The following is a 27,712-nucleotide window of genomic DNA, read 5'->3' as shown; positions in this document are numbered from 1 at the left end:
GACAGACAACGGCATACTTAGGTAGTAACAACCTTAACTACCTTTCTCCTACTACACATTAGAGAATTGGATGCTAATAGGAACATATATTAGAAGCGATATAAAGATATCGTATGTAAAAATGACTTAATAAACAAGTAGTAGTTTACTAACCTTTGTAGTGTGGATTCTAGATACACCCTTCGAAACCGGCTGCTCTTATTAACGAAGCGGTCGCATCCTGTAATTCCTTGCTGTAGCATTACTACCTTTCCTTCGGGAAGAAGGCGCTTACCTTAGACTAGGACAAGCAAAGTTCTAAGGACATGCTTAAGAACAACGGATTTTTGATAACATTAATAAAAGCGATTTAGCTCTACGTATTATATCTCCGTAAGTAGGCAAGAGCTCTATTTGGCCTACACCTTCTAATTATTACTTAGGAGCTAAGGGCAAGCTCGGCCGGAAGGCGTCCGACTTGTACGTTAATAGAAACCTAGGCAGTGTTGCATTTACGTTTAGCTTAATGCTATTCGTTCATACGAACGAGTGTTAAGTGTCTAACGTCGAGTAAGGAGACTATTAGTGTTCCGCGTGCACAACAAACTCCTATATCGCTCGCTTTAAGGATTCGCAAAGCTTAGCAGCAGAACCCTATAACTCTACCTAGAACTCGAGATTAGCATATTCTAAGCCTAGGGCAAACTGTTGTTTACCTACCTTCTCGTAATACCTATATATGCTTTTTAAATAGTTATCGAGGTCTATGTTTCTTACTTAGTAAACTTCGTTAATCGTTTTATTAGATTGTCTTATACTTATGTTTACAGGTTGCGATAGGAGTACGGTGTAGTTGCGATATTAGTTCTAGCAAGATTAGTTGAGTTTTGTTCGGTACGTAAGTCTTACTTACCTTTCTTTTAAACTCGAGTAGCTGTTCCTTGCTTAACAGAAAACTACTTACTAGCACCTATTCCTTCTCTTCTGTAGAGACCTCTTAGATTTTCTTCTTAAGCAAGCTAACTACTAGAACCGCTAGAACTTCGATATTCTCTTAAAAGTAGTCTCTTACAAATTAGGTATATAAATCGTTCTGTCTACGAGAAAAATTATACAAGACGTTACTTAAAGAGATGTGTTTAAAGCTAAGTTTAGCGCAAAGGCGTGTATAATACTTCTTAAGCATGTCCTCCCTGCCTACTCTTGTTAGCCTCGATATAGGTTAGATATTATAAAACTTACTTATAACAAAAACGATTAGCAATCGGTGTAGTCGTTTTAATATATAAGCGCTCCTTTCCCCTCGCAACAACTCTAACTAGGCCGTTCTATCTGTAGAGCTAATTTTGGATGTAAGTCCTTAGAATTCCTCTAGATCCTTCTTAGCAAACGTTACTTGCTTGTATTCGTGCGCCTATATTAAGCATTTAAGCTTATCTATCTCTTTTATCTATCGACCCTCTTTAGTCCTGCCCTCTTTATAGTCTAGCTAGGCGCTTATAATCTTATCGGCAAATGCTACGTTGTAGGGCTTTACTAAGTCCGCGATAAAGCGAAATATAAGGCTTTCGCGCTTATGCTTCTCCTCTAATACGTCTTAGCTTAACAGGCAGCAACGATTAATAAAGTTATTAGCCTACCTTTAGGTACGCCGGCGTATGTTAGTATATCGCCTACTACCGACTCTACTAGGTCGTAGCACAGTCCGATAAACATACACTTTATCCAATCTAAGGGGGGCTAACTTTGTTAATAATTATTTACTCGACGTGCGTATAACTAACTAGTGCAAATCCTCCTATAAGTGCTAGTCGAAAGCTGTAACTTCCTATACTTTCGGGGGCTTCGACCGTCCTTAGCTAACCAGTTCGTGGCAAATGCTTTAGGTTTGACATAAGGAAAAGGAATAGAAGCGGAGATTCGTCTAGGGGCGACAGGGCAGATATTGTCAGAGAGTATTAGCTTCTACGTTCGCATTAAATAATAGAATGTAATTTTGCAAGTAATAAGGCTCTCTAACATACTGCCGCGGGGTTGTCCTAGGTTATATAACTAGAGCTCTTCCTAAAGCTTGCTTCTGTCGCAATTAGACCTGCCTCCTTGCTACGTACACCTACGTTCGCAATCTTAGAAGAATGGCCGATAATAAAAAAGTAATTTACAGAGAGGGCACGCCTAGAGGTACGCTTGTATTAGGCAATACTAGCGTTCTGGCTATACTAACTTAATAGATAGCTCGATAGATATTAGACGAAGCCTTAAAAACTTTACCGACAAGTCGACCGTTAGAGCACTTAGCTTCGCCCTTACTATTCTTTTACTTAGTTAGACAACTTAAAGTTATAAAGCGTGCTAGATAGATACGCTTTCCGGTCGATAGGTAGGACTTTGTAGCTCGGCAATACTAGATGCTATACTAATACACTGCTTTAGGGTCGAATCGGTTGCTAATTATAGCTATCGAATAGCTATTATATGCATATTCCCTCTAGCAACCCTTGCTCTATGCCTTAATACAGTTAAATGCCTAAAAATAAGCCTATTCTACGACCTAGTAGAGTCGGTAGTTAGCGACATAACACCTACGGACAATGTTGTAAAAGATAAGAAGTATTAACGGGAAGTGTAGAGCATAGAATATATTAAGTATAAGCTATTAGATCGCATTAAAGGTTCGAAGCTGTCTAACAAGATCGAAAGCATTTTGGTTCTATAGCGTAAGTTCGAAAAGGGCGAGACACTAGAAAGTCGATTTGTCTAGGACATAGACAAGTTAGAAATGCTACTCTAGATGCTAGAGTACGAGAAACGTAATAAAGATAGGGTAAATCTAAGAGAGTTCGCCTACGCGGCAACTAAGATCTACCTAGACGAGATAAAGAAGTTAGCCGAAGATATTCTAAAGGAGCGGAAAGAATTCTGAATACGCCTAGGACTTACCGAGGAGGAATACGTTAAAGGCGACAATATAATAAAAGAGCGATAGGACAGGTACTATAGCAAGTAGACGGCGGCCTATAAGATTTATAGTACTTTAGCAGTCGCCGGCGTTACGGCCTGCTAACATTATGTGTGCTATTGTGTAACCGATATCTTAAGCTCCTATATATAATATTTTAATTACGGCGTCGTATACGTAAGGAATTAAAAAATTGTAGGGAGAGTAGCCCTAGCTTTTTTTTTTTTTTTTTTTTTTTTTTTTTTTTCTTCTATTTACGTCCTTTTAGAGTCTATAACTATGTAGGACAGCCTTGCCCTAAAGGCAAGGCAGCAGATCTATTTACAATTAAAATCTTTTATGTTCTTTAACCTTAGGGGAAAACCCCGTACCTAAGGTAGGACCTATAAGCAGAATCTGCCGAAGGACTTTAAAACAGCGTAAGACAGAGGAAATTAAACGAGTATCGTTATCTATAGCTAGGGCTACAGAATTTTCGTTATCTGCAGCTAGGGCTACAGAATTTTTGCGCTAAGCTTTTTATAGAATTTTTAGCGGATCCTTCCGCTTCGTACGTACGCTACAAATTCGAAATGTAGTACAAAAGCAGTACAAAATGCTATATAAAAGCACTACAAAAGCAGCTGTCTAACTCGCTGTCTTCTCTTGTCCTTAATATGCCTTTGTAGAACTATATACCGCTTCTAAACGTATATAGCTATATAGGTTAATCGTAGAGTTGTAGATTCTACTAAGTTCCAGCTCTTTAAAGTGCATATATGCTTCCTTTCGAGGGCAACGACGTCTCTACTAGAGAAGGGATATACGATTTCGATTCGGATTTCGAGGAGGTACGCGTATAGGATAGAGTAGACTGCTTCTTCTCGTTCGTAACGTAGGACGGTTTGTTCGAATCGTACTGTTGTTCTATAGCTTATATTTCGAGGCGGATTTCGAGAAGGATTTCGGGCGGATTTCGAGAGGTTTTCGAGGAGGTTTCTTCTAGACTGTCTTAGTTTCCCTTCCGAGGAAGGTACTTACAACAGCTACCGCGTGAAGGTGCAGTCTGTTCGGCCGTCGCAGCCCTAGCTTAGATCGCGGCCTAAACAGCAGTTTAGGTTACTACCTCAATTTTCACTTCTTACAATAACAACTACTACTACTACTACTGTTACTATTGTCGCTAATTGCTTACATTGTCGCTATACAGCTGCGCTAGTTACTCTAATTATTAACAATCATATGTAAGTGCGCGCTAATACGCCGTTTAGTCAGATAAGTGTCATTTTCTTCGACTCTTAAACCTCTTATTAACACTACTACTTCTACCACTCTACTACGCGCGCTCGCAGCTCGCTCGTTACACAATACATACCGCTCGCAATATCGCACCCTCGCGCGTACGTAAAAATAGCTAGTTAGATCCTACTTAATACAGAACTTAGTAAGGCTCGCGACCCTAATTGCCTACGCGGACTCTCTCTCTCCGACGACAACGACGATAAGCTAGCGACTATATCTACTGCAGCTATCGCTCCTGCTCCTTAGCTACCTGCCGACCTTCTCGTCTACGATAAGCCTACTACGGCCACCTCTAAAGACTTCTGGTACATCTCCGACCTCTAATAGAACGATGCCCTCGTTAGAGTACAAAGCAGCAATAAAAACACTAAGAAGAGCGGACGTTAGATGCTTATAAGATACGATTATATATGCAGAGTTATAGAGACGGACGAAGGTAATATAGCTCGCACGGCTCTTAGTAAGGCTCGTAGGCTAATAATAAATAACAGGTATTCCGGCGGTTACTAAGTGCGGCTAGTGCAAGGATCGCGGACTCGACTGTAAGACTTCTAAGACTCTCGCTGCCTACGCTTACTACTACTATAAGGGCAAGCCTCCGTGTTTTGCTAGAGAGTAGGTAAAGATTAAGGAGGAGCCGGTAGAAAAGAAGTCTGTATTAAAGGAGGCTGTTGTTTGTTGTTTGTTTGTTTGTTTGTTCCATTTACGTCCTTTTGGAGTCTATGACTATGTAGGACGGCCTTGCAAGCAAGGCAGTAGATCTATTTACAATCAAATTCTCTTGGTATTCTTTGACCTTAGGGGAAACCCCGTGCCTAAGGCAGGACCTGTAAGCAGAATCTGCCAAAGGACTTTAAAACAGCGCAAGATAAAGGAAATTAAACGAGTGTTGTTGTCTGCAGCTGGGGCTGCAGAATTTTTTTTTTTTTTTTGCGCTAAGCTTTTTGCAGAATTTTTAGCGGATCCTTCCGCTTCGCACGTACGCTGCAAATTCGAAATGCAGTGCAAAAGCAGATGCCGTGCAAAAGCACTACAAAAGCAGCACTGCAAAAGCAGCTGTCCAACTCGCTGCCCTCTCTTGTCCTTAATATGCCTTTGTAGTATCGTAGTAGCAGTTCTATCTACGACAACGTAGGTTAATCGTAGAGTTGTGGATTCTACCGAGTTCCAGCTCTTTGAAGTGCACTTTTCCATAGAGGCGACGAATCTCTAGAGGGAAAGAGGTGCGATTTCGGTTCGGATTTCGAGGAGGTGCGCGTATAGGATAGAGTGGACTGCTTCTTCTTGTTTGTAGCGTAGAGGGCGTTCGAATCGTGCTGTTGTTCTGTAGCTTGTGTTTCGAGGTAGATTTCGAGGAGGATTTCGAGAAGGATTTCGAGAAAGATTTCGAGGCGGATTTCGAGAAGGATTTCGGGCGGATTTCGAGAGGTTTTCGAGGAGGTTTCTTCCAGACTGTCTTGGTTTCCCTTCCGAGGAAGGTACTTACGACGGCCACCGCGTGAAGGTGCAGTCTGTTCGGCCGTCAAAGGAGGCTGTTAGTAGCATGCGAGGTAAGATAAATAAGGCGTAGGACAAGATCGCTACGTTAGAGTCGGAGGTGTCGGATTTGAAGCGTAAGATTGGCGGTTTGAAGCATAAGATTAGCGGTTTGAAGGGCATAAAAGGTCAGCTAAAGGAAGAGCTAATTAAGGAGATTATAGACGAGGTTAATGACGTGCGGAGCAAGTTAAAGGCTGCTATTACTGAGATTAAGCAGTCGGTGTTGCAGTATTAGCGTGCTGTTAACGAGAAGTTCGGTAGACTAGGCGTAATAGATTAATAGATAGATCGATTTAGCCTACGAGCTCTCTACGAGCCTTGCGAGCCTCTATATTGATACCTAAATGAATGCGTTAGTTGCTGTATATCTCCTTAAATCCCTCGTTTTTACGCTTACGAGCCAGCCGTTTTGGCCTACGAGCACGCCGCGAGCCGTTTTTAAGGAAGAGAATTAAGATATTAAGCTATTAAGATATGAGATAAACGTTTATTGCTCCTTCCAGCTGCGAGCCAGTCCGTTTAGTCCGCGAGCACGTAACGAGCAAGTCGTCGGTAGCATGTATTTATTAGATTCGTGTATATTAGTCCTTCTGGTTAGCCCTGCCCTTCTCGGTAAGCTTAATAGTCCGCTCGCTCCGTCTCGTGCTAACAGCCACCGGCTCGTTAACCTTCTTCTTCTTCTTTATCTTCTGCTACTGAACGATCGGCTTGACTACCTACTCGACGACCGGCTCGGCGACCTCCTCTAGCATCTCTAAACCCCCTTAATTAGCAGTGCTGGTAGTAGTGCTAGGGGCCTTCGACTTTAACTAAGGCGTTAGCATCGTCGTTGTCGCTAACGAAGAGGGCATCGTCGAGTCCGAAGGGATTACTAGCGTACTAGCTGCTGCAGAGGTAATCGTCGAAGAAGTACTGTTCTCCTTAGCTCGGTTCGCGATGGCTTCCTTAGCCTTTGCTATATCGTCTAAGCTGTCCGTATTAGGGTCGAGTAGAATATAGTCGTTAGGCTGGCTTACCGGCGAGGATTAGAGGTCGCGGCTAGTAGGGCGTTTGGAGCTAGAGCGCTGCTAATGCTAAGGGCTAGAACGCTCCGCCTGCGAGGAGCTAAGGGCAGTGCGAGCTACACGAGAACAGCTTGCGAGCCCTGTAGACTGATCTGCGAGCGCCTTGATGTTGCTGCCGGACGGGCCTGCGTCTATTGTAAGGTGGCGTGCTTCCGGTGCGAGCTGGCTTACGAGTAGGTAACTCTAGCCTGCGAGGACTTTCTTGCCGTCGACGCTGGTGTAGCTGTTAGTCTATATAAACGGATAGTGAATAACGCCGTCCTTGTCCTTAAATATACGCCCGTTAGGGTGTAGGATAGTGCTATCGGTCTGTACGTCGTGGCTAATTACATACTAGAATGTAGGCTCGCCGTCCTTCTTTACGGAGCGTTTTAAGTCTATATACACCCAGCTATCGTCGTAATTCTTCTAGCCGCTAGAGTAGATAACGTAAGTAATCCGAATAGTCGCTAAGGGGGCCTTGCCGGTTGTCTTTAGATTAAACAGCTGTATTATCCTGATCGTAGTATTCGCAGCGGCTACGTTGTTAGCGCCGAGCTTAATAGGCTAATTCCTGCTATACTCCTTTGTTAAATAGATGTCGTAGTAGGGCCTCTTATCTCGCCGCTGCTTCGTAGCTACGCTCTCGTTTATTAGATACTCTAAGAAGAGCCGTCTACAGTTATGCCTCTAAGCGTTTTGGAGAATAGTGTCTATCTCGGCAACAACGCCTTGTGCTTGCTATAAGATCTTATTGCGTTTGTCGGAGTAGACTGGCGTTGCATTATCGTTAGCGTCCTCGCCGTCTACAGGAGGCTCCGGATCTGTAAGGGTAACGGTATAAAGGAAGCACTTAGTAGTAAATAGCAGTAGTAGCTTGTCCTTATCGTCCTAGGCACTACCTCTCCTCGCACCCTTACTGTTAGCTAACACCTCCCTCAAACGCTTAGCCCTCTTAGCCTCCTTTAATAAGTTGGCGGTAGCGTTAGGTGACTTACGGGCCTTCGTCTTAGCTGCCTTCTTTATCTTAGCGTTCGTATAGCTCTGCAGAATAAAGAAGCCTTCGCGAGTACCGGAGCTAGGAGGGGTAGGCTGGCGCTCGTAGTCGCTCGCAGGCTCGCCGTCGTTGCTCGCTGGAGCCGCTCGCGAGGGTAGAGGGCAGCCGTAGAAGCTATAGTTCTTATCGCCGAGGGAAGCATAAGAGGTGTAGGGTAGAGCCGCAGGATTACGGCAGAATTAAGAGGTAGCTATAATAAGCAAGAGGAAGAGGAAGAGGAAGAGTAGGAGGGCTAGCCCTTATATATCGTTCAGTCGAATGCAAAGCTATTAGTACGGAAGAAGTCCCTTATACAGTTACGCGGCTGTAACTTAGCGCCCTTCGGAGGGGTCTAAAACTCTACGAGGTTATTGCTAGCAGTAAGGTAACGAGCGGTAGCATCGCGGAGGTACAGATATACTTCTATATAGATCTTATCCTCGTTAGCGTCCAGCTCGCGACTATCTAGCGTCTCCGGATAGCTACTAGCTACTAGCATCTCGGAAGCCTATAGTAGAGTCGGCGGAGGAAGGTATATAACAAGATCTGTAAATAGTTAGCGCTTACTACTACTCGTAAAACGCTCGTAACGCTAGTAGGGCGAGAAGCTGGCCTGCAAGCTTATAATCCCTACACCGCTCCTTAACCCTAGTCGTCTCGCAACCGCTCGCAGCCGCTCGCAGCCGCTCGTACGTAGGGGATACTAACCGAATTAAGTATGCTGATCCGCCATCCGCTAGATACGCGGATGCTCTGTGTTAAGGTAGATTCTACAATCCTCTACGCTATTAGGAGGGTACTTATAGTTCTTAGTAGGGATTCCCTTTAAGTGCCCTTCGACTTCAGCCTGCTTCCGAATAGCGTAGTCGTTATAGCTGTTAATAAACAGCTCGACCGTAAACCGGAGGATTGGAACATAGATAGCAAGGAACGCTATACGGTTAGCCCTGTTATCCTCGCTATAGAAGCCTCTATCGCGAAGCCGGTAGAAGAGATTACACTATCGATTCTATACTGCGGTTGTACTAAGACCCTAGAAGCGCTCGATTGTTTAATTGCCCTTGCTCGTTGTATACTAGAAGCTATTACGGAACTTAATACTCTAACCCTCCTAAAGTTTACGGCAGAAGAGGTGTATATTAGCTATTATAGGAGTCTCCACGCTGTAATCCGCCTACATAATCTGTATATAAATAGAGTTAGCAGAGCTAGCTACAGAGCTGCGAGCATAGCACAACCGGTTGCGAGCCTACCTTTAGTATAAAGCTAAGTTCTCGGACTGTATCTAAATACTGCTTAGAGACCGAGAAGACTGTCTTAGCTATAGTGCCTACGTAGATCCAAATAATCTTCCGTATATATACATCGATATAGGCGTAGAAGCAGATGCTAAAGATCTCGAACTTGTAGTAGGCATCTACCGACTATATATAATTAGGGCCCTTAGCCTTTGGACGACCGCGCTTAACATCCTCCTTACTACCCTTCCGGCGGCGTGCATTATAACCTGCAGGATTAAGGGAATACGCGATGTGAGATATACGATTCCTGCGAGCAGACGAGCGTTAGCGTGCGAGCCAGGCGGGGGAGTTTACGAGCAAGGGAAGCAGCGTAAATTAGGGTTTACGAGCAGACGAATCTAGCCTGCGAGCGTGCTTGCGAGCAGACGAATCTAGCCTGCGAGCGTGCTTGCGAGCGTGTATACAGACCTTCCTATTAGGTAGAATTCCTTCCGTAGGTGCCTTGCCAACCGCTTGTATCTATAGTTATCTAGAGCACCGCCTGCAATCGTCCCCTCTAACGCTATCCGTATAATCTTATCGTGCTCCAGCTAATCGGCCCTTAGAGTTGATCGATATAAGCCTAGCTCCTTCCGGATCGTTCTTAACTGCCTTAATAAGAGCTTAAAGCCGTCCTTCTTTAAGTTCCTTAGCAGCCTCTTATCCTTCGAGTCCTATTTCTAGAAGAGCTCCTTAATCCTTGTATATAGCAGTGCTCTATATTCTACATCTTTGTAGACCTTTGGCCGTGTTAATATGCCCTATGCCTGGAGCTTCTCGCGGAATGTTCGTAGGCTAATTAACACGCCCTTCTCGTCCTTTAGCTATTAGATAACGGCGTCCTGCGTCTACTTAGAAACTCTGAGAAGGAGCTCGATCTCCTCTCGAAGGTGGTCGATATCGATGCGAGGGCGTAGCATGTCGAGGGTGGTGAGGGCGAGGGTTACGGCGACGGCGACGGCGACGGCGACGGCGACGGCGACGGCGAGGGTGGTGAGGGTTTAAAGAAGAAGAACGCTATTGCGAGCAAGAGAGGTAGACGTTGCGAGCGCTTAGTAAGCCTTAACATCGATAAACGAGGTTTTTCAGAATCGATGAATCCGCCTAAATGTCACTATGGGCCGCCATCCTAATGCTGGAGTGTTCAAACATATACGCCGGGAATGCCGAAATGTATCGCGCTACCTAACGAACATCGAAGTCCAGGCTTTGATCTAGGACGAATTCCCGGAAAGCGAGGCAGCCGATGCAGGAAGCAAGCAAGACACGAATTCCATTATGGACAATGACGGTCGGCTTCCCGAAAACCAACTGCTTCTGGCGTCGCGCCAACGACTGTCCAAGGTGCAGCTTTACTACCGCCAGTGATTTCCGGCTCATAGTTGTGGACGGGCTTTTGTGTATCAGCTGTTAAATGGCACGAACGAAATGAATCCTTTTAGATGTGGATATCAGTGCCTCAGGCCCCCATAGAAAGGTTGTGCATGCCATAAGCTTCCTCAACCAAGAACTACAGCCTAATTCATTCCTTCCCGCTCCAACTACCTGGTCGTTCTCATGAAGACAATATACCAACCAACACTTCTCTATTCGTAACTTGCCCCGTTAGTTCTTTTCTATCGGTGATAGTATGCAGCAGGCTGATACTCTTCTCTTGGCGTCAACTAGCCTACACTTTGGCCCCAAGTTCATTTACGCCAACCTCGTCTCAGTTCCTCCCTAAGGGTCATTCCGGCTTCTACCTGTTTTTGAGACCTGGGTAGCCTTCTAACCAGGTTGACGTTGGGTATGTTCATCTCCCAGGACGCCAGCGCTCTTGCAATCTTCATCAGTCACTACTTCAGTTCCGCACTTGCCTTAATCGAGATTCAGTAAGGCGAAACGTAATCCAAAAAGCCAGGAGTACGTAACTGGCAAAAGACTGCCTCGGTTAGGCTTGGCCTGAGTTGTACTGTGGAAATCATGCTTACGACAAGGGGAATCATCGTTATGTCTTTTGCAGTACTCAATATAGACTTGTGGGCAGAACTGCTCTTTAGGCTGGCAGTGTTTCCCTCCTCATCATTAGTATCGGCACCATGAATGCGGGGATATGTGCTTACATCGATTGTCAACCCTTAGGGCATGCTCCTTGCAACACTTTACGACACGCTCTATCTCTGAGGTCTGACACTACATTGTAGGTAGGCCTCCATGGCCCTCCTTCTATACAACTGTGCATCGCTATGCTACATAAGCCGACATGCAGTGGAGAGTAGAGAACAAGTGGTATCCGAGTGTATAGTGCACTACTGCCGCAAAGAAGATGGGACAGTAAGCAGTCGGCAACAAGTAATACTGTCTGCCGCGCGCTTGATAGAGTAATTCTGCAAGCTGCGAGCACGCGACAGACTGAACAACTTTCTTGCCGTAAGCGCGAGGGAGGGCATCAGCGAGCAAACAATCGGCAAAGATGAGCAAGGCTTATAGCAAGACTTCAATCGTGATGATCTCAGCCATTCTGTTGCAGGCTGCAGCTGAGTGAGGAGAACATCGAAGCGTTCGAGTAGGCCTGCAAGGATCGCGGCCTAAACAGCAGTTTAGGTCACTACCTCAATTCTCATTTTCTCAAAACCTCGTTTTATCGATATTGCGCTTAGTAAGCGCTAAACGCTCGCAACGTCTACCTCTCTTGCTCGCAACATCGTTCTTCTTCTTTTTAACACCCTCAACACCCTCTCGCCATGCTACGCGCCGCCCTTAACATCGACTACCTTCAAACCGAGATCGAGCTCCTTCTTAGGGTCTCCGAATAGACCTACGACGACGTCGTTCAATAGCTAAGGGAAGAGCAGCAAGTAGCTATTAAGCCTCGAACGTTCAGACGGATACTGGCTCGGTAGCAGCTGTCTACGCATCCGAGGATCTATTAAGATAAGGACTATTAGGCACTGCTGTATGCAAGGATTAAGGAGCTCTTCTAGAAGTAGGACACAAAGGACGAGTTGCTGTTAAGATGCCTAAAGAAGGACGGCTTCGAGATTAGCCTATAGTAATTAGTAGATATCCGGAAGAAGCTAGGCTTGTATCGAAGGATCCTAAGAGATGGCCAGCCTAAACACAATAAGGTTATACAGATAGTGTTAGAGGGGACAATTGCAGGTAGTGCATTAGATAACTATAGATACAAACGATTAGCAAGGCACCTGCGCAAGGAATACAACATTATTAGAAGGTCTGTATATACGCTCGCAGGCTGGCTGCGTCCGCTCGCAGGCTGGCTACGTCCGCTCGTAGGCTTAATTCGTCCGCTCGCAGGCTTAATTCGTCCGCTCGTAAACTCCAGTTTACGCTGCTTCCCTTGCTCGTAAACTCCTTTGCCTAGCTCGTACGCTAACGCCTGTCTGCTCGTAGGGATCGCATAGCCGACATCTCGTATTCCCTTAATCCTACAGGTCGTAATGCTCGCCGCTGCCGGAAGGGTGGTCGTAAGGATGTTAAGCGTAGTCGTCTAAAGGCCAAGGGTCCTAATTATATATGGTCGGTAGATGCCTACTACAAGTTCGAGATCTTCGGCATCTGCTTTTACGCCTGTATCGATATATATACACAGAAGATTATATAGATTTACGTAGGCACTATAGCCAAGACGGTCTTCTCGGTCTCTAAGCAGTATTTAGATACAGTCCGAGAACTTAGCTTTACGCTAAAGGTAGGCTCGCAACCGGTTGTACTATGCTTGCAGCTCTGCAGCTCTGCTAACTCTATTTACACACAGATTATGCGGGCGGATCACGGCGTAGAGACTCCTTTAATAGCTGATATACACCTCTTCTGCCGTGAACTTTAGGAGGGTTAGAGCATTAAGTTCCGCGATAGCTTCTAGTACACAACGAGCAAGGGCAATTAAACGATAGAGCGCTTCTAGGGTCTTAGTGCAGCTGTAGGGTGGAATCGATGGCGTGATTTCTTTAACCGGCTTCGCGATAAAGGCCTCTACAGCGAGGATAGTAGGGCTAACCGTGTAGCGTTCCTTGCAGTCTACGTTCCAATCCTCCGGTTTACAGTCGAGCTGTTTATTAACAGCTATAACAACTACGCTATTCGAAAGCAGCCTGAAGTCGAAGGGCACTTGCCTAGTATTCCTACTTACAACTACGACTATCCTCCTAATAGCGTAGAGGATCGCGGAATATACCTTGACGCAGAGCATCCGCGTATCCAGCGGATAGTAGATCAGCATGCTCAATTCGGTTAGTATCCCCTACGTACGAGCGGCTCGCGAGCGGTTGCGAGCGGTTGCGAGACGACTAAGGTTATAGAGCGGTGTAGGGTTGTAAGCTTGTAGGCCAGCTTCTTAGCCTACTAGCGTTACGAGCGTTCTGCGAGTAGTAGCGAGCGCTAACTATTAACAGATCTTCTTGCATACCTTCCCCCGCCGACTCTGTAGTAGGCTTCTGATATCCTAGTAGCTAGTAGCTATCCGGCGACGCTCGATGGTCGCGAGCTGGACGCTAACAATAATAAGATCCATGTAGATGCATATCTCTACCTCCGCGATACTGCCGCTCGTTACCTTGCGGCCGGCAACGAGCTCGCGGAGTTTTAGACCCCTCCGAAGGGCGCTAAGTTACAGCCGCGTGACCGTATAAGGGACTTCTTCCGCGCTAATAGCTTTGCATTCGATTGAACAATATACAAGGCTATGCCCTCCTGCCCTCCTAGCCTTCCTCTTCCTCCTGCTTACCTCCGTTCCTTATATACAGCCGTCTTATAGCTACCTCTTAGTTCTGCCGCAACCCTGCGGCACTACCCTACACCTCTTATGCTAATCTCGGCGATAAGAACTGTGGTTTCTGCGGCTGCCCTCTACCCTCGCAAGCAGCTCCGGCGAGCAACGACGACGAGCCTGCGAGCGACTACGAGCGCTAGCCTACCCCTCCTAGCTCCGGTGCTCGCGAGGGCATGTACATTCCGCAGAGCCGTGCGAACACTAAGATAAAGAAGGCGGCTAAGACGAAGGCCCGTAAGTTACCTAACGCTGCCGCCAACTTATTAAAGGAGGCTAAGAAGGCCAAGCGTTTGAGGGAGCTGTTAGCTAACAACAAGAGTGCGAGGGGCGGTGCCTAGGACAATAAGGACAAGCTACTGCTACTATTTACTACTAAGTGCTTCCTTCACACCGTTACCCTTATAGATCCGGAGCCTGTAGATAGTAAGGACGCCGACGATAATGCGACGCCGGTATACTCCGACAAACGTAATAAGATCTTATAGTAAGCTTAGGGCGTTGTTGCCGAGATAGACACTATTCTTAAGGCCGCTAAGAAACATAACCGTAGAAGGCTCTTCTTAGAGTATCTGCTAAACGAGAGCGTAGCTACGAAGTAGCAGCGAGACAAGAAGCCCTACTACGACATCTATTTAACAAGGGAGTATAGCAGGAATTAGCCTATTAAGCTCGGCGCTAACAACGTAGCTGCTGCGAATACTACGATTAGGATAATACAGCTGTTTAATCTAAGGACAACCGGCAGGGCTCCCTCGGCGACTATTCGGATTACTTACGTTATCTACTCTAGCGGCTAGAAGAATTACGACGATAGCTAGGTATATATAGACCTAAAACGCTCCGTAAAGAAGAACGGCGAGCCTACATTCTAGTATATAATTAGTTACGATGTGCAGACCGATAGCACTGTCCTACACCCTAATAGGCGTATATTTAAGGACAAGGACGGCGTTATTCACTATCCGTTTATATAGACTAATAGCTACACTAGCGTCGACGGCAGGGAGATCCCCGCAGGCAAGAGTTACCTACTTGCAAGCTAGCTCGCACCGGAGGCTCGCTACCTTACAATAGCTATAGTAGGTCCGTCCGGCAGCAACAGCAAGACACTCGCAGGTCCGTCCGGCAGCAACAGCAAGACGCTCGCAGGCTAGTCCGCAGCGCTCGCAAGCCGTTCGCGTTCCGCTCGCACTGCCCTTAGCTCCTCGTAGCAGGACTCTAGCCCTTAGCCTTAGCAACGCTCTAGCTCCAAACGCCCTACTAGCCGCGACCTTTAATTATCGCCGGTAAGCCAGCCTAACGACTACATTCTGCTCGACCCTAACACGGACAGCTTAGACGATATAGCAAGGGCTAAGGAAGCTACCGCGAACCGAGCTAAGGAGAACAGTGCATCTTCGACGATTACCTCCGCAGCAGCCAGTGCGCTAGCGCTAGCGCCAGCGATCCGTTCGGACTCGACGGTGCCCTCTTCGTCAGCGACAACGACGATGACAACGCCTCAGTCAAAGTCGAAGGCGAAGGAGCCTAGCAGTGCTGCCACTACTGCTGCTACCACTGCTGCCACCACTGCCGCTACCACTGTTAATTAAGGGGGTTTGGAGATGCTAGAGGAGGTCGCCGAGCCGGTCGTTTAGCAGCAGAAGATGAAGAAGAAGAAGAAGGTTAACGAGCCGGTAGCTGTTAGCACCAGACGGAGCGAGCGGACTATTAAGCTTACCGAGAAGGGCAGGGCTAACTAGAAGGACTAATATACACAAATCTAATAAATACACGCTACCGACGACTCGCTCGTTGCGTGCTCGCGGACTAAACGGACTGGCTCGCAGCTAGAAGGAGCAATAAACGTATATCTCATATCTTAATAGCTTAATATCTTAATTCTCTTCCTTAAAAACGGCTCGCGGCGTGCTTGTAGGCCAAAACGGCTGGCTCGTAAGCGTAAAAACGAGGGATTTAAGGAGATATACAGCAACTAACGCATTTATTTAGGTATTAATATAGAGGCTCGCAAGGCTCGTAGAGAGCTCGTAGGCTAAATCGATCTATCTATTAATCTATTACGCCTAGTCTACCGAACTTCTCGTTAACAGCACGCTAATACTGCAACACCGACTGCTTAATCTTAGTAATAGCAGCCTTTGACTTGCTCCGCACGTTATTAACCTCGTCTATAATCTCCTTAATTAGCTCTTCCTTTAGCTGACCTTTTATGCCCTTCAAACCGCTAATCTTATGCTTCAAACCGCCAATCTTACGCTTCAAATCCGACACCTCCGACTCTAACGTAGCGATCTTGTCCTACGCCTTATTTATCTCACCTCGCATGCTACTAACAGCCTCCTTTAATACAGACTTCTTTTCTACCGGCTCCTCCTTAATCTTTACCTACTCTCTAGCAAAACACGGAGGCTTGCCCTTATAGTAGTAGTAAGCGTAGGCAGCGAGAGTCTTAGAAGTCTTGCAGTCGAGTCCGCGATCCTCGCACTAGCCGCACTTAGTAACCGCCGGAATACCTGTTATTTATTATTAGCCTACGAGCCTTACTAAGAGCCGTACGAGCTATATTACCTTCGTCCGTCTCTATAACTCTGCATACATAATCGTATCTTATAAGCATCTAACGTCCGCTCTTCTTAGTGTTTTTATTACTGCTTTGTACTCTAATAAGGGCATCGTTCTATTAGAGGTCGGAGATGTACTAGAAGTCTTTAGAGGTGGCCGTAGTAGGCTTATCGTAGACGAGAAGGTCGGCAGGTAGCTAAGGAGCAGGAGCGATAGCTGCAGTAGATATAGTCGCTAGCTTATCGTCGTTATCGTCGGAGAGAGAGAGTCCGCGTAGGCGATTAGGGTCGCGAGCCTTACCAAGTTCTGTATTAAGTAGGATCTAACTAGCTATTTTTACGTGCGCGCGAGGGTGCGATATTGCGAGCGGTGTGTATTGTGTAACGAGCGAGCTGCGAGCGCGCGCAGTAGAGTAGTAGAAGTAGTAGTGTTAATAAGAGGTTTAAGAGTCGAAGAAAATAACACTTATCTGACTAAACGGCGTATTAGCGCGCACTTACATATAATTGTTAATAATTAGAGTAACTAGCGCAGCTGTATAGCGACAATGTAAGCAATTAGCGACAATGGTAACAGTAGTAGTAGTAGTAGTAGTTGTTATTGTAAGAAGTGAAAATTAAGGTAGTAACCTAAACTGCTGTTTAGGCCGCGATCTAAGCTAGGGCTGCGACGGCCGAACAGACTGCACCTTTACGCAGTGGCCGTCGTAAGTACCTTCCTCGGAAGGGAAACTAAGACAGTCTAGAAGAAACCTCCTCGAAAACCTCTCGAAATCCGCCCGAAATCCTTCTCGAAATCCGCCTCGAAATATAAGCTACAGAACAACGGTACGATTCGAACGAACCGCCCTACGTTACGAACGAGAAGAAGCAGTCTACTCTATCCTATACGCGTACCTCCTTAAAATCCGAATCGAAATCGTATATCCCTTCTCTAGTAGAGACGTCGTTACCCTCGAAAGGAAGCATATATGTACTTTAAAGAGCTGGAACTCGGTAGAATCTACAACTCTACGATTAACCTATATAGCTGTATACGTTTAGAAGCGGTATATAGTTCTACAAAGGCATATTAAGGATAAGAGAAGATAGCGAGTTAGATAGCTGCTTTTGTAGTGCTTTTGCATAGCATTTTGTACTACTTTTGTACTACATTTCGAATTTGTAGCGTACGTACGAAGCGGAAGGATCCGCTAAAAATTCTACAAAAAGCTTAGCGCAAAAATTCTACAGCCCTAGCTGCAGACAACGAAAATTCTGCAGCCCTAGCTACAGATAACGATACTTGTTTAATTTCCTCTGTCTTACGCTATTTTAAAGTCCTTTAGCAGATTCTGCTTATAGGTCCTGCCTTAGGTACAGGGTTTTCCCCTAAGGTTAAAGAACATAAAAGATTTTAATTGTAAATAGATCTGCTGCCTTACCTTTAGGGCAAGGCCGTCCTATATAGTTATAGACTCTAAAAGGACGTAAATAGAAGAAAAAAAAAAAAAAAAAAAAAAAAAAAAAAAAAGCTAGGGCTACTCTCCCCGCAATTTTTTAATTCCTTGCGTATACGACGCCGCAATTAAAATATTATATGTAGGAGCTTAAGATATCGGTTATACAATAGTATATATAATGTTAGTAGGCCGTAACGCCGGCGACTGCTAAAGTACTATAAATCTTATAGGCCGCCGTCTACTTGCTATAGTACCTGTCCTATCGCTCTTTTATTATATTGTCGCCTTTAACGTATTCCTCCTCGGTAAGTCCTAGGCGTATTCAGAATTCTTTCCGCTCCTTTAGAATATCTTCGGCTAACTTCTTTATCTCGTCTAGGTAGATCTTAGTTGCCGCGTAGGCGAACTCTCTTAGATTCACCCTACCTTTATTACGTTTCTTGTACTCTAGCATCTAGAGTAGCATTTCTAACTTATCTATGTCCTAGACAAATTAACTTTCTAGTATCTCGCCCTTTTCGAACTTACACTATAGAACTAAAATGCTTTCGATCTCGTTAGACAGCTTCGAACCTTTAATGCGATCTAATAGCTTGTACTTAATATATTCTATGCTCTACACTTCCCGTTAATACTTCTTATCTTTTGCAACATTATCCGCAGGTGTTATGTCGCTAACTACCGACTCTGCTAGGTCGTAGAACAGGCTTATTTTTAGGCATTTAACTATGTTAAGGTATAGAGCAAGGGTTGCTAGAGGGAACATGCATATAATAGCTATTCGATAGCTATAATTAGCAACCGATTCGACCCTAAAGCAGTGTATTAGTATAGCATCTAGTATTGCCGAGCTATAAAGTCCCACCTATCGACTAGAAAGCGTGTCTATCTAGTACGCTTTATAACTTTAAGTTGTCTAACTAAGTGAAAGAATAGTAAGGGCGAAGCTAAGTGCTTTAACGGTCGACCTGTCGGTAAAGTTTTTAAGGCTTCGTCTAATGTCTATCGAGCTGTCTATTAAGTTAGTACAGCTAGAACACTAGTATTGCCTAATGTAAGCGTACCTCTAGGCGTGCCCTCTCCGTAAATTACTTTTTTATTATCGGCTATTCTTCTAAGATTGCGAACGTAGGTGTACGTAGCAAGGAGGCAGGTCTAATTGCGACAGAAGCAAGCTTTAGGAAGAGCTCTAGTTACATAACCTAGGACAACCCCGCGGCAGTATATTAGAGAGCCTTATTACTTGCAAAATTACATTCTATTATTTAACGCGAACGTAGAAGCTAATACTCTCTGATAATGTCTGCCCCGTCGCCCCTAGACGAATCTCCGCTTCTATTCCTTTTCCTTATGTCAAACCTAAAGCATTTGCCACGAACTAGTTAGCTAAGGACGGTCGAAGCCCCCGAAAGCGTAGGAAGTTACAGCTTTCGACTAGCACTTATAGGAGGATTTGCACTAGTTAGTTATGCGCACGTCGAGTAAATAATTATTAACAAAGTTAGCCCCCCTTAGATCGGATAAAGTGTATATTTATCGGACTATACTACGACCTAGCAGAGTCGGTAGTAGGCGATATACCAACATACGCCGGCGTACCTAAAGGTAGGCTGATAACTTTATTAATTGTTGCTGCCTGTTAAGCTAAGACGTATTAGAGGAGAAGCATAAGCGCGAAAGCCTTGCATTTCGCTTTATCGCGGACTTAGTAAAGCCCTATAACGCAGCATTTGCCGATAAGATTACAAGCGCCTAGCTAGACTATAAAGAGGGCAGGACTAAAGAGGGTCGATAGATAAAAGAGATAGATAAGCTTAAATGCTTAATACAGGCGTACGAATACGAGCAAGCAACGTTTGCTAAGAAGGATCTGGAGGAATTCTAAGGACTTACGTCCAAAATTAGCTCTACAGATAGAACAGCCTAGTTAGAGTTGTTGCGAGGGGAAAGGAGCGCTTACATATTAAAACGACTACACCGATTGCTAATCGTTTTTGTTACAGGTAAGTTTTATAGTATCTAACCTATGTCGAGGCTAATAAGAGTAGGCAGGGAGGACATGCTTAAGAAGCATTATGCGCGCCTTTGCGCTAAACTTAGCTTTAAACATATCTCTTTAAGTAACGTCTTGTATAATTTTTCTCGTAGACAGAACGATTTACATACCTAATTTATAAGAGACTACCTTCGAGAGAATATCGAAGTTCTAGCGGTTCTAGTAGTTAGCTTGCTTAAGAAGAAAATCTAAGAGGTCTCTATAGAAGAGAAGGAATAGGTGCTAATAAGTAGTTTTCCGTTAAGCAAGGAACAGCTACTCGAGTTTAAAAGAAAGGTAAGTAAGACTTACGTACCGAACAAAACTTAACTAATCTTGCTAGAACTAATATCGCAACTATACTGTGCTCCTGTCGCAACCTGTAAACATAAGTATAAGACAATCTAATAAAACGATTAACGAAGTTTACTAAGCGAGAAACATAGACCTCGATAACTATTTAAAAAGCATATATAGGTATTACGAGAAGGTAGGTAAACAATAGTTTGCCCTAGGCTTAGAACATACTAATCTCGAGTTCTAGGTAGAGTTATAGGGTTCTGCTGCTAAGCTTTGCGAATCCTTAAAGCGAGCGATATAGGAGTTTGTTATGTACGCGGAATACTAATAGTCTCCTTACTCGACGTTAGACACTTAACACTCGTTCGTGTGAACGAATAGCATTAAGCTAAACGTAAATGCAACACTACCTAGGTTTCTATTAACGTACAAGTCGGACGCCTTCCGGCCGAGCTTGCCCTTAGCTCCTAAGTAATAATTAGAAGGTGTAGGCTAAATAGAGCTCTTGCCTACTTACGGAGATATAATACGTAGAGCTAAATCGCTTTTATTAATGTTATTAAAAATCCGTTGTTCTTAAGCATGTCCTTAGAACTTTGCTTATCCTAGTCTAAGGTAAGCGCCTTCTTCCTAAAGGAAAGGTGGTAATGCTACAGCAAGGAATTGCAGGATGCGACCGCTTCGTTAATAAGAGCAGCCGGTTTCGAAGGGTGTATCTAGAATCTATACTGCAAAGGTTAGTAAACTACTACTCGTTTATTAAGTCATTTTTACATACGATATCTTTATATCGCTTCTAATATATGTTCCTACTAGCATCTAATTCTCTAATGTGCAGTAGGAGAAAGGTAGTTAAGGTTATTACTACCTAAGTATGCCGTTGTCTGTCTTGCATTGCCTTATAGATAGTTGTTAGGATCTTTTTATCCAACTTAATTATCTAAATCTCTAGAAGATAGTTTAGTTAATTCTAAACCATACGAGGCACAGGTTTAATCTTATACTATGCGGATAATTCGTCTTCGATAGCAGCTATCTCTAGAGTTTCCTCGCTAGTAAAACGCTATCTAAGGCAAAGGAGGCGTAGTGTCGTGTACAGATAAAAACAGTCTTGTACGACCGCGACCTAACTATGTTAGCGCCATAATGTCTTTTAATACGGGTGGCACTTACATCTCTATAATAACTCGTTATTTAGAAGAAGCCAGACTCGAGCTATAAGCTCTCGTAAGCTTCGCGTAGGGCATACTTAATACACTCTTTAGTATATTCCGACATATCAATTGATATATCTGTTAGGCAGTATGCACTTGTTTCAGCTATATGCCAGCCAGACGAGTTCTTCGTTAGTACATTAATTTAGTATTTGTCCGTTAGATTAAATTAGGTACAGTCGACTTCGAGAAAAGGACCGTTATCGTAGTGTCGTAACCGGACAGTTCGAGGCGTCGACGCAGTCTGCATTACTCCTGTAAACAGACATTTATAAGTTATGTCTTTCCCTAAAACAAAATTGTTACTTTGTAAGTAGAAAGCTAAATAGCAGCGGACATGCATTTTTCGAAAGGCCGAATAGTTGTAACTCGGTCCGGAGAGTATATAAATAGTAGTAACTTGAATTTTTTACATTGCGAACAGGGCATACTGTTGCTACACTGTTTAGGTTAGTATATAAAGTCTAGTAAGATTCCGGGACGAAAACCTTCTTCTTTTAGACCTAACATCTAATGCACGTTTTATTTAGTAGTACATGTGCGTAAATCGTTATAGCAGCTGCTCGAGGGATAGTAGGCAACGCTGCTAACTTAAGCGACAGATCTATATCTAGACAAGCGGACTGCTTCAGATTTAGTATAAGCAGTGTCCGGGAGGGTATAGAATGCTCTATCGAGTATCCTTAGGCCTATTGCGCTGCGTGTAAATGTTTGTACTTATCTAAGGGACGACGGTTTGTTCTGTTATCAGTCCGCAGAATGCTAAGATGTAGGGAATATCCGGAGCTCTATATGTACCGGGCGGCCAAAATAGGCTCGCGGGATTAGGTTAAGATTACACTAAAGGTAATATGCTAGGCTATCTATTGCTGTAAAAGTGGATAATAAAGGATCCACTTTCCGAGCATCTACACCCCTCGTACACTGTTAAATGTAATAATATGTGCATATATAGGTACTATTTAGGTATAGTACTCTAGCAGGCGCACCTATAGCCTCCTTAATTACGTTATGCAGGAATTCGATCCTTGCTAACATTGTCTAGCAGCGTTAATGCGCCTATGCTCGGGGACCGACTGCTGTCTTCGTTGCCCACCTCCGGCATTACAGATAGAGCTGTTACAGGAATGCGAAATTAAGCGCATAGCAAAAGATAAGACGTACTACAGCAAGGTAGAGTGCGGGAGATTTATACTTCTAGCATTTATTATCGCGGGAAAGGCTACTTGCAGGTACTGCGGGACGCAGAGCTGCGTAACGTGCAAACAGGCGTTCTACGAAGACGAGTGTCCTTTAGACTTAGCTCTTTCAAGCTACACTAGACCTGCCTAATAAGCTCCGCTAGCGACGATGCTTCTTGTACTATGCGATAGTATCTATCGAGATAGGGTGCAACTACGTAAGGGAAGTGCCCTCGCCTTAAAAGATTACGTCGCAACTAATTCTCGATAGCTGTCGCTATAGTACAGAATTTTGTTACATATGCGATAGGCAAAACCCAGGCGATGCGTGTACGCCTTTTAGATAGAAGAAAACTTGCTCCGCCGCGCGGAACAAGTTGTTAATCGCGCCGCCCCTCCCGATATCCCTTCCGCTAAGCGCTAACTACGCATCGCTCGGGTGTAAGACCAGCTGCGCAATACAGACGAGTGCAATTATCGTAGAAAGCACAAATTTAAGAGAATCGAAGGCGGGTATAGAATGTCACTATTCACTAGCGAGATATGCAATTAAAGGCGCCGGCAATTCATCCTTCGGTGCCGTTAGTGCTAATTAGATGTGTGCATAAATTGTCGCTTATATCGAGTATAGATACTAATTTAGCCCGATAGTCGCTTAGCTTACTACTTAAGGAATAAAAAATTACATTACATAAAGTCTAAGGCTGTAGACGTTAATAAACGAACTAGTGTCATTTCACGATTTTTTTTTAGTCTTATAGACACTTCGAATACGCGATGCTACAATCGCTCGAAAGGTCCGACGTTATAGAGCAAATATGTAAAGGGTGTATCGATTTTGTTTTTACTCTATATAAGTAGAGTAGGCACGATTACTGTAGTTACGATACTATCTCCTTTGCAGCTCGCCGGTTTGCGACTAGGAAGCACCTTCCTCTTATTAGAAGAACCTATTCTAAAGGGAAAGCTGTTAAAATACAGTAGCTAGCAATAGCTAGCTAGCTCCAAATAGTGTATATTAGGATATCTTCCTCTGAGTTAGTAGTTAGTTCTTTAATTAATCACTTTATTAATTATTTAATTTCAAAAGGTTATAAGCCCGGGTTTTGCGCCATACCTGTTATCTTCTTTGTGCACTCTGCTGCGTACTCGGATACGCGAACATACAACCTTTTAAGATAACACCTTTTTAAAACCCCAAGATTAATGTACTAGCTATTAACCTCGGTTACGGGTTTACCCGCTACATAGCTGGAAAATTCGAAGGCTGGAAACTTAATAGCTAGCATGAAAAAACCTTTTACGCTAGATTGCTAGCTACTTTAATTAAACACACTAACCTCCTTATTGTCTACGACAGAATCGAACGCTAACATAGATGTTAGGACTAATACAAAGGGCGTTCTCCTATTATCGAGAAAGAGATATAACGCACAACTCGCATCCTTCTTCGATTCCCTTTACGTTAATAAACAACCTTACTGTCGCAATTACCGCTACCTACTTAGGAGCCGATTTTACCTTAAGAAGCCTTCGCCAGGCCGATACCTCGACAAGCTCTCTTTCCTATACATCGTCGAAACGATACGTTAAGAAGTCGAGACTAGCAAGCTCCCCAAGCTTAACATCGATCTAATCCCTTTTAGATACGAATCGGACTTTGTCCCTCGCAAACGTCCTCGGAAAGAATACGGATCTCCTTCCCTAAGAGCAGTAGTATTAGACATACCGGATCCTCCTTCTCCCGCTCTTCGAGACTTCTTTAGCCTCGCGCTGTTAATACTACCGCCTCTTTGTCTCCGAGTCGATAAGGACAGAGACAGCGACGAACAACACCTCTATTTCTCTCGCGCCGAATTAGCTCCTCCCTACGTAGGATACGACATTCTATAACGAGAAACTAGGAAAATATTGCGCAGAGCTTCCGAACTCGCACCCTCTTTCTCGATTATTTAACTATGTCGACTATGCAAGCTACTAAGAAACTACTAACCCTGTTAGTCCCTGTTCTCGAAGAAAAGGATAACTGGAGCACGTAGAACGATAAAATTCGCAACTAACTCGTCGCGCTCGGATACAGCTTAGTAATTAAGACAGCCGAACCTTAACAGGACACCGATCTTCCCTACGAGGGAGCTAACTAGACTAAATACTAGCGCGATTTTAAGGAGAAACAGAAGCGAGCCCTTAGAATTATTAGAGACAGATACGGTTACAATGCCAAACAACTTATCCTTGGGCACGCTAATCCCTTTAACGCGCTAAGCACTCTTTCCGAGAACTTCGCTAAAGGAGGCGCTAGAGAATTCGCGAGAATATCCAATCTCTAGAACTTAATTACTATAGACAATTCTAAGGGCGGCATTAGCCTCTACGGTTCTAAAGTTCGTCGTCTCTAGAATCGTTTCGCAGAGATCGATCTAGGACTTAAGATCCTAGAGCCTTACGCTGTCCAAAAGTTTATTGCCGGATTGCTAGAATCCTTCGAGCTATTCGTCACCTCCTTTAACTAAACCCGTTAGCTTATCCTAAAGACGGTTAACAACACAGTCGAGAAAACCGCCGTTACCTTAGGAGAAGTTATCTCTAGCGCTAAGGACTTCGAGACGCGACGTAACGCGTTAAGCACTAACGAACTCGGTCTTTACAGTAGATACAACCGCAAGCCAAAAGGCCGCGGCATCCCCCGAGATTAGTGCAAGCACTACGATCGTCGTTACAAGGGAGAATGCTTTATGCTCAACCCGAGCAAAGCGCCAGAATAGTAGAAGAAGAAGGAAGCCGAACGAAGGGATAGAAAGTGCAAGGTCGACGACAACGAGGAGACGACTCTCGTCTGCGAGTCCGCTCTAAAGAAGACTAAGGGCCTAGTCGTTCTAACTAACGACTGCGCCTTTAGTGCATCGAACGCTAGCGGCGAATCCTTCGCCTTGTATAAGGGCTCTAATCTCTTCGATACCTAGATCGTCGACTCCGGTTGTACATTACACCTCGTCGGAAGGAGAGACGTCTTTACCTCGATAACCCTAATTGAAGGGCATAGCTCCTGAGGAATTAGTAGTAACGCTATCGCTCCTACTTACATTAGAACTATCCGAATACCCGCGAAGATTAACAACAAACTCTACTAGCTAAACATTACTAATGTTAAGTACTCGGCGCAAGCTAGAGTTAATCTTCTGTCTCTCGAACAAATGTGGCCTTCCTTCGACGAAATTACTGCCTCGCCAACTGGCCTTACTCTCGTTAAGGGCAGCCGCAGTTTCGTTACGCGCTTTTAAGACGGCTTGCTCCTTCTCGATACAATGCCGACGGAGGTTAAGATAGACTTCTGTATAGCTGCGTATAAAGTCGACGGACAATAGGCATAGCTCTAGCACGAGAGGATAGGACATCTCGGCTAACAAAGCGTTCACCGTCTTAAGGACATAGTTACCGGAATGGAAGCATCAAATCCGTCGGGTTAATGCATCTGCGAAAGCTGCGTACACAGTCGTTTTCGCGCTAAACCACACTATGGTTATATTAAACCTGCGACCTCGAAGCTCGAACTCCTTTATATAGACTCCAAATATAGCCCAAAGGATACAGTAGGCTACGATAAATCCAGTTTTTGGCTTACGTTAGTCGATAACTACACAACGAACACGGATTGCTTCCTGTACAGGCATATTCTCGATGTCCTTCTATGCCTACAATAGTATTTGAAACGACATCAAACGCCCGTCTACAAGTGCAGACGAATACGACTCGACCAAGGGAGCGAATTTATTAACAACGCCTTTAAAGACTTCTGCTTCGATCAAGGAATTAAACTCGAATTTATATCTACCGAACAAAGTTAATTAAACGGCGTCGCTAAAGTTGTTAATCGAGTAATCCTTAAAAAGCTCGAACTAACGCTGATCGCTGGTAATCTCTCTTTAAAATAGTAGCCTACGGTAGTGTCGGCAATAGCATACCTACGCAACAGATTACTAAACTCAAGACACGCAATTACAGGACACGAAGCGTTCTACGGAGAAAGGCCGGATTTGTCCAACATTCGCAAGATTAGTTTAAAGGCCTATTGTTTAGTAAAAGAACCTAAGAACCGCGCGGGCTATACAGACAGGGCAGAGGAAGGACAACTCCTTAGTTTTAAAGGGAACTATTAATATCTGGTTATCTGCCTAGGCTAGAAGGAACTAAGATAGGTCTATAATGTAATCTTTAAGGAGCATTGGAAACACATTAAGGTCGAATTAGGCTCGGACTCCGAAGATAAAGCTCCGCTATTAAAGCGTGTGCGAAAGCAACGCTCTGTTAGACTCTTTGGTCCGGTTTAAAGTTCGGGGCCTATTTTATTATCTACCGCTCTAGGGGGCGAGAAAGCAGATGACGAATCGACAGACACTAAAAGCACCGACTCGGAACTAACTACTCTACCCGAGTCGCTAACGCCGCTAACGCTATCGTTACACACCCTGTCTCGAGAACTAACGCCGGCAACGCCTCCGCGAGAGCTAACGCCTCCGCGAGAACTAACACCTCCGCCTCCCGCAGAGATTATACAGGACACTGTACCGGACGGACTTAAACAAGTTCGCAAGAAGAACTCCCTCTTCCCCGAAAGCGATTACGTACTCCTCTACGCGCATACGAATCTACTTACTAAGACGCTCGACTATTACCTAGTGTTATAGCAAACAATAATATATGCCTTCCTCGCGACTGCCGCAGCAGCTTTCGAACTATACGAGCTACGCACGGTACAAGACGCTAAAAGGACTACCGTCTGGACCGAGTAGAAGGACGCGATAAGTAAGGAAGTAAAGTTACTTCGGAAGAACAAAACATAGCAACTTAAGAAGCGCTTACAGATCTCTTCAAAGGCGAATATCCTGCTAGGTAGGTGGGTGTTTAAGCTTAAACGAGGGCCAAACGGTAAGATCCTTAAATACAAGGCGCGATAGGTAGTTAAGGGATACCAACAGGAAGAGGGCTCGGACTATACCGAGACCTTCGCGTCCGTCGTTAAACTAATAAGCTACAAGGCCATCTTCGCAATCGCCGTAGCACTAGACTACGAGATCGAACAAATAGACG

General features: G+C 44.6%; 3 protein-coding genes across 3 annotated transcripts; 1 reads left to right on the top strand and 2 right to left on the bottom strand.

The window, feature by feature from the left end:
- Window positions 1-1,468: 1,468 nt before the first annotated feature.
- MYCGRDRAFT_51654 (uncharacterized protein) lies at window positions 1,469-1,701 on the bottom strand (the record flags this gene model as incomplete). The annotated part of the gene is made up of 2 exons (XM_003847380.1): window positions 1,469-1,566; window positions 1,620-1,701. Coding segments are annotated over 2 exons (180 nt in total), but the record flags the coding sequence as incomplete, so codon positions are not given.
- A 16,821-nt stretch (window positions 1,702-18,522) lies between these two features.
- On the bottom strand, window positions 18,523-18,896 carry MYCGRDRAFT_51582 (uncharacterized protein; the record flags this gene model as incomplete). Its single annotated transcript, XM_003847379.1, has 2 exons — window positions 18,523-18,731; window positions 18,791-18,896. Coding segments are annotated over 2 exons (315 nt in total), but the record flags the coding sequence as incomplete, so codon positions are not given.
- Window positions 18,897-19,405: 509 nt separating this feature from the next.
- Window positions 19,406-19,650, top strand: MYCGRDRAFT_51590 (uncharacterized protein; the record flags this gene model as incomplete). Its single annotated transcript, XM_003847415.1, has 2 exons — window positions 19,406-19,499; window positions 19,553-19,650. Coding segments are annotated over 2 exons (192 nt in total), but the record flags the coding sequence as incomplete, so codon positions are not given.
- Window positions 19,651-27,712: the final 8,062 nt, after the last annotated feature.

This window comes from Zymoseptoria tritici, chromosome 14 (genome assembly GCF_000219625.1).
Source record: "Zymoseptoria tritici IPO323 chromosome 14, whole genome shotgun sequence".
Lineage (NCBI taxonomy): Eukaryota > Fungi > Ascomycota > Dothideomycetes > Mycosphaerellales > Mycosphaerellaceae > Zymoseptoria > Zymoseptoria tritici.
The sequence above is the reverse complement of the archived record's forward strand: the minus strand, read 5'-3'. Positions and strand labels throughout refer to the sequence as shown.